This window comes from Hyperolius riggenbachi, chromosome 4 (genome assembly GCF_040937935.1).
Source record: "Hyperolius riggenbachi isolate aHypRig1 chromosome 4, aHypRig1.pri, whole genome shotgun sequence".
In the NCBI taxonomy this organism is placed as follows: domain Eukaryota; kingdom Metazoa; phylum Chordata; class Amphibia; order Anura; family Hyperoliidae; genus Hyperolius; species Hyperolius riggenbachi.
The window spans coordinates 244,361,717-244,374,046 of NC_090649.1; the positions used below are offsets into that span (position 1 = coordinate 244,361,717).

General features: G+C 40.1%; 1 protein-coding gene across 3 annotated transcripts in view; it reads left to right on the forward strand.

The window, feature by feature from the left end:
- The window catches only part of LOC137571837 (uncharacterized), a 330,761-nt gene that overhangs the window by 203,734 nt on the left and 114,697 nt on the right, over positions 1-12,330 (forward strand). For all 3 annotated transcript variants that reach the window (XM_068281532.1, XM_068281533.1, XM_068281534.1), the window contains exons 55-61: positions 1,770-1,856; positions 4,982-5,046; positions 6,005-6,211; positions 7,468-7,618; positions 10,224-10,338; positions 10,429-10,527; positions 11,482-11,582. In XM_068281532.1, the coding sequence (XP_068137633.1) occupies positions 1,770-1,856; positions 4,982-5,046; positions 6,005-6,211; positions 7,468-7,618; positions 10,224-10,338; positions 10,429-10,527; positions 11,482-11,582 (825 nt within the window). The remainder of the gene's footprint in view (positions 1-1,769; positions 1,857-4,981; positions 5,047-6,004; positions 6,212-7,467; positions 7,619-10,223; positions 10,339-10,428; positions 10,528-11,481; positions 11,583-12,330) is intronic.

A 12,330-nucleotide genomic window follows, 5' to 3' on the forward strand; every position in this document is an offset into this window, starting at 1 on the left:
ATGGGAAAGTACTATAGAGAATTGTTTAAAGTGGATCCGAGGTGAACTTTTACTCATTGCATAATTGTGTTCCTTTCCTATTGTTTATAGGGCATTCCTCAAGCCAAATACTTTTTTGTTTTTGTTTTAATACTCTAATTCCCTATAAACTAAATAAACCACGCCCACAGTTTTTCAGAGCGCCTTGGCAGTAGCAAGGGCTCATGGGAGCTCAGTCTGGGCAGGAGGAGGAGGAGGTGTTACTAGCCATTGATTTTAGAGGCAGAGGGGAGGAGGGAGGATTAGGTTTTTTTGCTCAAGATACAGATAAGCCTGCCTCTGTGTAATGTTTACAAACAACATGGCTGCTGTCATTGTATCACAGGAATAAATAATCATTTTCTATTAAAGCTGTTTGCAGCTAGATTTGCTGTGTAAACTATCTAAACTTTAGATAAGATATATAGACAAGTTACTTGTTATAGTTAGTTTTTCATCTCGGATCCGCTTTAAGTGTTCCGATTAATTAACCATCTTAGAAAGAGGATAGGGGTTCAGTTTATATATGTCATTATATGTGGCATGTGGTGGGACAGCTTTCCTCCTGGTGCAGCAGCAACAACTTGGAACTAAATGCTCTCAAAACTATGGAGATGATAATAGACTTTAGGAGATCTCCCCCCCAGCACCTCCCCTTAACCATAAATGGATCCACAATAACCCAAGTAGAGTCATTCAAGTTTCTTGGGTCCACGATCTCGAACGACTTAAAATGGGACAACAACACTGCCGCTATTGTCAAAAAAGCGCAACAGAGAATGTACCATCTATGGCAGCTGAAAAAGTTTGGCCTACCTCAAAATCTAATGGTGCAGTTCTACACTGCAATCATCGAATCCACCATAACATCATCTATGACTGTATGGTTCGGCTCCTGCTCAGCATTAGAAAAGGGGAGGCTGCAGCGCATCATCTGAACAGCAGAAAGGATAATTGGCTGTAACTTACCTTCCCTGCAGGATCTTTACGCTAGTAGGTGCAGAAAGAGAGCAACCAAAATTGCCTCTGACCCCTCTCACCCAGCTCACACCATCTTCCAGCGCATGCCTTCAGGAGTAAGATTCCGGTCAATCGCTACCAAAACCTCTAGACACAGGAACAGCTTTTTTCCTCAAGCTGTAGCCATACTTAATGCTGAACCACGTTAGAGCTGCTAGGACTGAAAGTAATCAGCACAGAACTAAACATGAACAATTCTCACATTGCTTACTACCACTATACTTATAATGTCCTTAACTTGTAATATGCACACTGTCTGTCCTTGTATTGTTTTTGTTTGTGTTTGTTGAGCAACTGCCAAGACAAATTCCTTGTAAGTGCAAACTTACTTGGCGAAAATAAATTGATTCTGATTCTGATTCTGATATGATCATATGGTTTGAAGCAATGTTGTAGATCAGACATACAGTACCAAATTTTAAGGAGTGTGTTGCAACTAGAAAAACACTTGCGTTCATCAGATCATTAGAAAGCCACAAAAGACAGTTGATGATTAGGAATGTCAATGCTTTGGAGAACTCATGGAGAAGCATGTGATAAGTTTGATCAGCTGATTGATTTGTGAGGTTCTGATTTGCTGTGATGACTTCCTGGTTTAACACAAGACCATGACCAGCAAATAAGAGCCTTACGAATCTCTCACCTGATTGAACTGATCACATGGTTCTACATGAGTTCTCCTAAGCATTGCCATCCCCATTGATGATTTTCATTGTGTTCATGTATCATAGGGAATTCTGTACGTAGAAGGGGAAGCTCTTGGCTGGAGACCTCTGTCTAAAATGTGGCTAGACGGGAGGAATGAGCAGGAAAATGCAGTAAGTTGAACATCGAAAGTTTGCAATAGTTCTTGTGCACAAATTATTATTTTAGAAGGAGAAAACACAAAAGTGTTAAGTTCATTTTACCAATATCTGTTTAATAAAGTTCTCCAATATTATTATTACTGATTTATAAAGTGGCAACATATTCTGTGGTGTTGTACAAAGTAAGAAACAAACATGGGGTACAAAATAATACAGACAATGGTGTACACCAATATACAAAATTGGTAATTACAGTGACAAAAGTAACATGATGAATAAAATGCGAGGAGGTGATTCTTGAGGAAGACAAAAGAAGGTTGTGTGCAGATCTGATATTGTGGTTGGGTTGGTATCTGAAAACTAGTGAGAAGATATACAGGGGAGAGAGATTGTTAGAGGTTTTGTAGGTTAGGGTTAAGAGTTTGACATTAATTGGCAGTGAATGAAGAACTTGACAGAGAGGAACAGCAGAGGGGTTGGACAAAATAATGGAAACACCTTGAAAATCAACAAAATATATTTTAATATGGTGTAGGTCCACCTTTTGCGGGAATTCCAGCCTTAATTCTCCGAGGTATTGAGTCATACAACTTGTGAATTGTTTCCAAAGGAATTTTAGCCCATTCTTCAGTTAAAACACCCTCCAGTTATTTTAGAGACGATGGCGGCGGAAATCGACTTCTTACTTGAATCTCTAATAACGACCATAAATGCTCAATAATTTTGAGATCTGGGGATTGTGGTGGCCAGATGAGATGCTCAACTTCATTAGAATGTTCCTCGTGCCATTCTTTAACAATTCTAGCTGTATGGATTGGGCCATTATCATCTTGAAAGATGGCATTCCCCTCTGGAAAAGGTTCTTGAACCATAGGATGAACTTGGTTGCCCAAAATTCCTAAATAGTCTTGACTGTTAATTCTTCCATGAAAGGAAATCATTGGCCCAGCGGATTTCCAGATCATCACAGAACCCCCGCCATGTTTTACGGTTGGGAGAAAGCAGTCTGGATAAAATGCTTCTTTCGGCTGTCTCCAAACGTACACTCGGCCGGAGGTCGGAAATAAGGTAAACGATAATTCGTCAGAGAAAATCACATTTTCCACTGCTCAAGGGGCCAATTCTGGTGGTTTTTACACCACTCTAAATGCTTTGAAACATTTGTCTTTGAGAGCAGAGGTTTTCTAATTGCAGTTCTTTCGTGGAATCCAGATTTGTGCAGCTCCCAGCGAAAGGTTTTTGTGGAAATTGGGTTTTAGAGTCCGACGGTCTCTCTAAGACAACTTCGACTTTTGACCACAACTGTGCTTTGCTGAGGACGTTTTTCCTTTTTACTTTTGAGACAGTACCTCTTGAAATGCCAAGCATTCGGGCAGTTTGCTACAGTAGCGCCTGCCATACGAGCACCAACAATTTGGCCTCTTTGAAAGTCTGAGAGATCTGCCACTTTTATAAATTATAACCAACTTTGGTTTAAATATCTGTAAAAAACAATTATTTTAATTAAACATATCAAATAACAAACATAATAAACAAAAAATGGAACATATGTCATGTTTTGGTTGCTGAAATGTTCAAAGATTATGATGCCAAAATGTTAGGTGTTTTCATTATTTTGTCCAACCCCTCTGTATGCATTGAGCAGCCAAGTTTAGTACAGATTGGAGTGGTGCCAGTCTGTTAGTTGATAGTCCACAAAGCAGAATATTACAATAGTCCAAAGATGATATTATAGGAGCATGTACTAACATTTTAGTAGTGTCCTGAGTGAGAAAAGGTCAGATATGTTTTTGAGTCAAGGAGAGAGAAATAGAAGAAAGAGGAGTCAAATATTACCCCTAAGCACTGTGCTTTTGGTATAGGGGTGTTATTAGCATTTATTGTTATATCAGGCAGAGAGGTGGAAAGAGACTGTGTTATTTCTGTTTTACTCATATTAAGTTTTAAGTAGTGAGTGGTCATGAAGGAAGATATTGCAGACAAGTAGTCAGAAACCTGTTTCAGGAGGGAGTTAAAGTATGGGGCCGAAAGGTACAGTTATGTATCTTCATATAAGTGATATTGAAAATCAAATGAGTTAATTAAGTTGCCAAGACCATGCATGTAGATGGAAAAGAGGAGAGGGCCAAGGACAGAGCCTTGAAGTACCCCCAAAGACAAAAAATGTGGAAAAGAGATCTGATCTGAGTAAGACTCTGAAAGTTCTTCCAGAGAGATATGAAGATATCCAGGAGAGAGCGAGGCCCTATATGACTACAGATGAAAGAATCTGTAGGTATAAGGCGTTGTCAACAGTATCAAATGCTGATGACAGTCAAGGAGGAGTATGGAATTATGGCCTTTGGATTTTGCTGTAAAAAAAAGGATCATTGGCCGATTTAGTAAGAGCTGTTTCTTTAGAGTAGTTAAAGTGAAAGCTAGACTGTGACTGATCAAGGAGCAGGTAAATAATGGCTTAGTTCAGCATGTACATATCACATTCATGTACTTTGGATGCAAATGGGAGAAGTGACACAGGGCGGTAGTTGGTGAGTGCAGTGGGATCTAGAGATAGTTTTTTAAGCAGTGGTGTCACAACAGACTTTTTGAGTGAAGAAAGAAAGATGCCAGTGGAGAGGGAGCGGGATAGGCTAAATAGCGATGTTAGTACAGGTATATACAGGCATAATATCCATACTTCAGCATCTTCAGGATTTATAGACACAAGCTACACAGGCCTGCAGCTAAGCTGCCTGTAGTGCTGAGGACACACTAACTCAAGGAGGGCATGCTCTGTCATTACCTTCTACCTCATTGCAGGCACTTTGAAGCTGCAGGAACTCAACCAGGCCTGCTTCCAGCAGCCATAGCTCACTTTCTCTATTGGTGTGCGAATGAACAATGTGGCTGAGGTGGTGGTGGTGGTGGTGGGGGGGGGAGGGGGTATATCTGTGACGTGGCTGCAGAAAGAGGTCCCACCCAGCTCCTCAGCACAAGGAGGAAGAAGTGAGGAGAAACAAAACACTGAGAGGGCAAGGGATGGTGAAGAAATTTTTGCTTTTTGTATATTTTTATTTCATGCACTATGTACTGTAATAATATTAAGATATAGACATTCTTTGCAATGTTGATGATCTGTTTCATTATTTTCCATTTAGGTCCTATCAAAAGCCTTTTATAGAACTCTGGACCCAATCTTCAACCTTACTCTCAATGACACCAAGTAATTATTATTTTTAGTGTTATTATTATTATTTAGTATTTATATAGTGCCGACATTCCGCAGCGCTGTACAGAGTACTGTACTTCCCTGATCCTCCACAACCCCTCCACCGGGTACTTCTTTTTGGTAGTCCCCATCTATGTACGACCGTGGCCGCACTGTGTCCAGTATGGTTCATGCCTGTGCAGTAGCACAGAGCCACTTGTTCAGGGAGGACAAAGTGCACCCGTGGCTCTATGCTACTGCACAAGCGTGGAACGTAGGCAGCAGTGTGTTCTGACAATACACTGCTGCAAATCACATAGGTCGGAACATCAGACAATGCAGTCCGGGTACTACTGATGTCCTTGTGTATTGCATGCGTATATGTATCATATATTTAGATGTCCACATCAGAGCATATAGCAGATACAACTGCTAGTGGGTACAAGCACAATCTGTGTTGATGCATTTCCATATTAAGCCTTTGAAATGTTTCCTCTGTGCTTTAGAATTAACCATTAAATCATGCTCAAATTTATAGTTCAATTGTTGTCAATCTAAGTGTCTCTGTTTTTAGAAAAATAAGTTATACAGTATCACAAAAAAATATAGGAAGGATTGATGCGTATTCACATATGTATGTGTCTTTGCGTATGCATCAATCCTTCCCAAGCATGTACCTACACACTCAACATACAGGATTCTGATTCTGGTTTAGTGTAGACATATGTATCATATCCTACAGATGTATACTGTGGTAGATGTATACTTCACAGCATGCAGCTGGAGCTGGAATAAACTATTTGCATAAAAACTAACTGTCCACTTAGAAGGGCCCTAGACATGAACCAGATGATCTTCGGCCACTGTCTTGTGAAGTGCAATGTCACTTTGGGGAAGGTAGTTGATGTTATGTTGAGGATGAATATAAGTACGGTATATAGTTACATATATTTTTCTGTACCTCTTTTTTCAGGCCAGTTGTTCCAGTGACAGAGGTTGGCCTTTTCCATTCATGTACGAACCTGTTGACCGTCATGTTGAATGACAAGGCTCAGAGTATTGGAGGACAGCTGCACATTGAGAGGCTTTTCATTTTCTGCCTTATTTGGTCAGTAGGCACACTCATTGACATTGCAGAGAGGAAGAAGTTCAGTGAGTTGCTGAAAGTCTACACATCTGTGTAAGTGATTGTATTGCCTGTTCCAGTATGTTATTCATTCAAACTCAGCACGTTCTAACACATATTGATTGCTGCTACTACCCTTTAATCTGCTAAGGTACAGACTGTCCATGAGTTTTTCTTTGTTTATGAAGCCACCAGGAGAGCCATTTTGCCCCAGCATTGTATGTATAATGATCACATGGTACAAACTACCAATATCAGCTTTCCCAAGACAGCTACTGTGTGAGAGAGGTGTAAGCAGAGGAAAATGAATTACTTGCTAATGATTACCATTATGCAGAGCACATATACAAGTGATCATTACTACAGCACCAATAAAGTGCTAATGTGACTGGCGGAGGGCCTCATGTGTGATCTTAAGGTCTTGAGCCCTTGCGCGCTTGCAATCTTGGCATCCTCTGTTGCTGTGCCACTGAATAACACCCTCCACTATGGATAATAATGGACTTGACACCATATTTTGTCCCATACAATGTATGGTGCATATAGTGTTTGGACACAATTTATAATGCATAGATTTACACGGGTGCCAAACTTTCAGGTTGACTCCCGAATATGCTGTCGGAAACAACAGTACTTCTCCTACAGGGTGTTGTGGGCAGTGATACCACTACCTTCAAGGGACTAAGTCCATACTATTCCACCAGAATATTCAGAAGAGAGCATAGCTTCCTGTAGTCCCCCCTGTCTCCCCCCCCCCCCCCCCATGCACTTCGTTATTTCCCAATCTCCACACTGCCTGTATCCATAGTTACATAGTTACATAGTTACTTTGGTTGAAAAAAGACATACGTCCATCGAGTTCAACCAGTACAAAGTACAACACCAGCCTGCTCCCTCACATATCCCTGTTGATCCAGAGGAAGGCGAAAAAACCCTTACAAGGTAAAAATTCCTTCCCGACTCCAGATGGCAATCAGATAAAATCCCTGGATCAACATCATTGGCATTACCTAGTAATTGTAGCCATGGATGTCATTCAACGCAAGGAAAGCATCTAAGCCTCCTTTAAATGCAGGTATAGAGTTTGCCATAACGACTTCCTGTGGCAATGCATTCCACATCTTAATCACTCTTACTGTAAAGAACCCTTTCCTAAATAAATGGCTAAAACGTTTTTCCTCCATGCGCAGACACACACACAACTCTCTGCTTAAGACAGCTTGGAAATTATTATTATAGATTGTTGTGAATGGTTGTGAATGGTTAGGAGTAATGTAGAAATGTATGTGTTTTTATTTTTTGGAATGCAGATTACCAGATGATGACCATGAGATTTCTGTTTTTGACTATTACCTTGACGAGTCAGGAGAATGGGACACCTGGCAGTCACGTTTACCAGACATCACATATGTTGGTACCACAGACATCTTGGGAGAAGTATTTATTGAGACACAAGACACAGTAAGTTAGTGCACAGATTCGGTGTAAAGTGATGCTGATGATTTAATGAAAGCTAATCCAATAACAATCCTGTAAAATGAGAATTGCATACAGTACTTCAATTATTTTGATGCTTTAAGTGCTCTAACACAGGTATAGACATCTTATTTATGAGTATTTATATATCTGTGCAAAGTGATGACCCTGTCCTTACTGGGTACTCTCAGAATGTGGTCAGAATAAGACCTAGGCTAAGAATCAGATTCCTGTCACAGAGGAATTATTTTCAATTTACCATACATTCTATAAATGTTGCTTCAGCACTACCATTTGGCACAATCAACTTGCTGCACTGTACTATTTGACTTTGATTAACCACTTTTTCCACCACTACAGTATATCTACGTCCTCTGTGACTTAAAGAGACTCCGTAACAAAAATTTCATCCGGTTTTCTTCCATCCTACAAGTTCCAAAATCTATTCTAATGTGCTATGGCTTACTGCAGCACGTTCTACTATTACCATCTCTGTAATAATTCAACTTATCTCTCTCCTGTCAGACTTGTCAGCCTGTGTCTGGAAGGCTGCCAAGTTCTTCAGTGTTGTGGTTCTGTGATGCATCTTCCCCCTCCAGGCCCCTCTCTGCACACTGCCTGTGTGTTATTTAGATTAGTGCAGCTTCTCTCTGCTCTATTATCTTTTACAAGCTGGATAAATCCTCCTCTGAGCTGGCTGGGCTTTCACATACTGAGGAATTACATACAGGCAGAGCTGTCTGCACTCTGCAGGAAGAAACAGCCTGACACTTCAGTGGAAGATAGCTGCAGGGGGAAAGAAACACACAAATGATCTCTTGAGATTAAAAAGGAAGGCTGTATACAGCCTGCTTGTGTATGGATGTATTTTCTATGTGTGGACATACTGTACATCAACCTACTTCCTGTTTTGGTGGCCATTTTGTTTGTTTATAAACAAACTTTTTAAAACTGTTTTTAACCACTTTTAATGCGGCGGGGAGTAGCGGAATTGTGACAGAGGGTAATAGGAGATGTCCCCTAACGCACTGGTATGTTTACTTTTGTGCGATTTTAACAATACAGATTCTCTTTAATCTAAGCCATGAGGATGTAGATATAAGTCGTGTAGTTGAAGCAGTGCTGTGCAGGATTGGGCTTGCTCCTGTGCAAAACCTCTGGCACTATCTGCTGCAGCACTAGTTGGTGAAAGGCAACATATGTTCCCGCCAATAAGTTTGATTTTTACCATTAAAAACACATTTATTTTCTCAGTTCATAGTGAAAAATAAATTATTGCAGAATCAAATCTGAAAATGAAGTGGTTAAATTTATTGTGAAATCTGATCAAAAATTGACCAAACCACTATCCTACTAGTTTTATACAAGAAAACCATATAAAAAAAAGAAAATAAAATTAACAAAATTATATGCTAGTACTGCTGAAAATAGGTTGCTTTTAATAATACTAACAATGTTTTTATTGCTGGTGGTGAAAAATCACTGTAGGGTTCTGGAGTATTCAAAAAATGTATATGGAAATATACTGTCTGATAAGTTTACATTTCTATAGTATCTTCCCTAGTCCAGATTACTGCATTTAAAATGTAAATAAAGCAGAGAAGTACGCTAAAGGTACATGATTTTTCCAAACGACCGGACGTTCAGACCGGTCGTTTGGACGTCAAGTCAGACGTGTGTACAAACGATCGTTCAGCTGATTAAGGTACATACAAAGATCTGATTTTTCCAAACAACCGGTCATTTGAACGTCAAGTCAGACGTGTGTACAAACGATTGTTCCGCTGATAAGACTGGTTTTGACGGATCCGCTTGGCGGATCGGTCTCAACTAGTCCTATCAGCTGAATAATCGTTTGTACGCACATCTGACTTGATGTCCAAACGACCGGTCTGAAAGACCCTATCGTTTGGAAAAATAAGACGTGTGTATGTACCTTAAGACTAGTTTTGACCGATCCGCCAAGCGGAACAATTGTTTGTACACAAGTCTGACTTAACGAACTGAACGACCATTTGTTTGGAAAAATCAGACTTGTGTTAATGCTGATAATACTACCTGGCACATCTTCTGTGTAACAATCTTTACCGGAGTCCTGAAACAGGTTCTGACGTGTAGCAGTTCCCCCTTGCTGAGAAAGGCCTCCTCCTGTCTACATATCACACAGAGAAAGGCCGCTGCTGTTTTTGACTAGGGAGCAGAAGTACATGCTGCAACTCGGCTGATTTGGGACTTTGGTCAAGATTATTAAACAGATGGTATGCTAGATAGTTGTAACTTATAAACATTTGCGTATTCTTGGGGTTTTTGTTACACCATCTGTATGCAAGGGGATGAGCACAGTTCCACTTTTGTGAGAGTGGAAATAGTATTGGCAGATTTAATCAAAGAGTTCAAATCTAATGGAAAAATCAACATAACTTTTGAAGGACAAACATTTTACAAATGTTATGAATTACACGTGCTAACCATTTTCAAAGCTCAAATCAATGACACCTAATGGAGTTTTCTTTATGTAACAATCATATTAACTTTAATAGCAATTTTGGAGGAGAAATTTAAAGTTTCTTTTTTGTGTATCTTCTAACAGATTATAGTTCGCACTTTCTTAGAATATGCCAGCATGGGATCCCAACATGTTTTGTTGACTGGACCTCCAGGCTGTGGGAAGACATCACTAATGAACGACTTCATCTCCACCCAAGGCAAGTGAAAGATCTCAAGTAACAACAATTTCTTCCCTGCGCTAAGTGCTTCTCAAACTGTTTTACATGTGTTTCCTTGTGTCATTATAGACCGAGCGCGCACATTACTCAAGAGAATGGTGTTTTCAGGATCTTCGAAGGCTAAAGAACTCCAGGAGCTTCTTGACCAAAATATAGTCCACAGACAAGGTAGAGTTTTTTATTTTGCCAGAAAATAACAAAAGACAGGCGATATATGAATTGCCAGTCTGTCTCTTGGCTATACAATTTGTCCTCTAAGAGGGCTAGGAATTTCCATATGAAAAACTACAGTAACTTCGGCAGCATTCTCTGTACCGATTAGACAGCATTTCATTATTCTTCTGCAGTTCAACTAGTCTACTTATTCATTCATATCTAGTGCCTCCTGTCAGAGGCGTAACTACAAACCATGGGGCCCTCCAGCAAAACTTTGAAGGAGCCCCCCAATGTTCACATCGTTAAGCTTGCCCACCCCTGGTGACCCTCACAGCTTAGGGCCTCTTCTTGCAAGGGTCGTAAAAAACAAGTGTGGACATTGTAATCTTCACACCCATAACCTGTGCAGCCACAAAAACACCTGATCTGAAGGATGAACCCCTTTACCAGAGGGAGTGAAGTAGTAGTTGGAGTCACCTTACAGCTCTGGGCCAACCTGTAGTCGCAGGGGCTTCTCCCCTGTAGTTACACCCCTGCCTCCTGTGCATGAGTTGAATATTCTTTCAGATATTTTATTAATATGATTATTTAAAAAAATAAGTCAGGGCCCTTTTCCACTAGAGGCGATTGTGATGCTGAATCTCAAAATCGCAAATCGCTAATGATTTTAAAATCGCAAGGTTTTGCTACACAAAATAGGAATCGCAGTAGGTAATTTCCACTACCGTGATTCGTTTTGTACTAATGCGTGATCACGCCGCGGAGCGATTTTTGCCATGATTTTGCTATGCAGTGCATTGCATAGCAAAATCGCAATCGCTGGGAAAAATTAGGACTGCTGAATCGCAATCGCTAGCGTTTAGCGCAAACGCTAGTGATTGCTAGTGGAAAAAGGCCCTCACTGAGTATATTTGGAATGTTAGATATATTACTAAACTATGAGACAATGTAATAATTTTTTTTTAGGTTTTATATACGGTGCAAGAGATGGCAAAACTTTGCAGCTATTTATCGATGATCTGAATCTCCCAACATCAGATGAGAATGGGATACAGTCTTGTAATGAGGTAGACATTTGAAATGTATCGGTATTACCACACATAGGGTTTAATTCTCAAAAGCGCAATAACTGCTATCACAGCAGTTATCACGCGATGTGCCGCTCACAAAGGTTTACACGCGAACAGCGTTAGTGCACGTGATAAACAAAGTTTGCTCGAGCGCAAACCTTCATTTATCACGTGAACTGACGCTGTTCGCGTGTAAACCTTTGCGAGCGGCACATCGCGTGATAACTGCTGTGATAGCAGTTATCACGCTTTTGAGAATCAAGCTCTTTGTCTTCTTCCAGCTTTGTGGCTGTTATTACTGATTATATATAATTGTTATGTATTAGTATATTAACATACCAAAACTATGTAACTGAATACATACTGCAGTGTTGATACAAGGTTCAAGGCAGGTTATTTGTTAGCATTAGAGTGTTAGGTCCTCTTTCAGGCTTTTTTTGCTGTCCCGGACCCCCAGCAGCGAGATTTCCTTCTTTTAAAGTCCTCAGTTACATCACAGAAAGTAAGGGATTCTCACAACAGAGGTACAAACATCAATCCAAATTGGCTGAATTGATGTTTTTGGCATTTCTGCTAACACATCCCTTTATAACATTCTGCTAAAACAAATATATCTATTGCTATCTGTGTTTGACACTGCAAGAAGTAAGAGAAAACTTCACCTGTGGGGCAGAGATGGCAGAATATTATTTATAATATAATAATATTTTGCGCTCGTTGATGTGAGTGTGGTGCGAAGATGAGT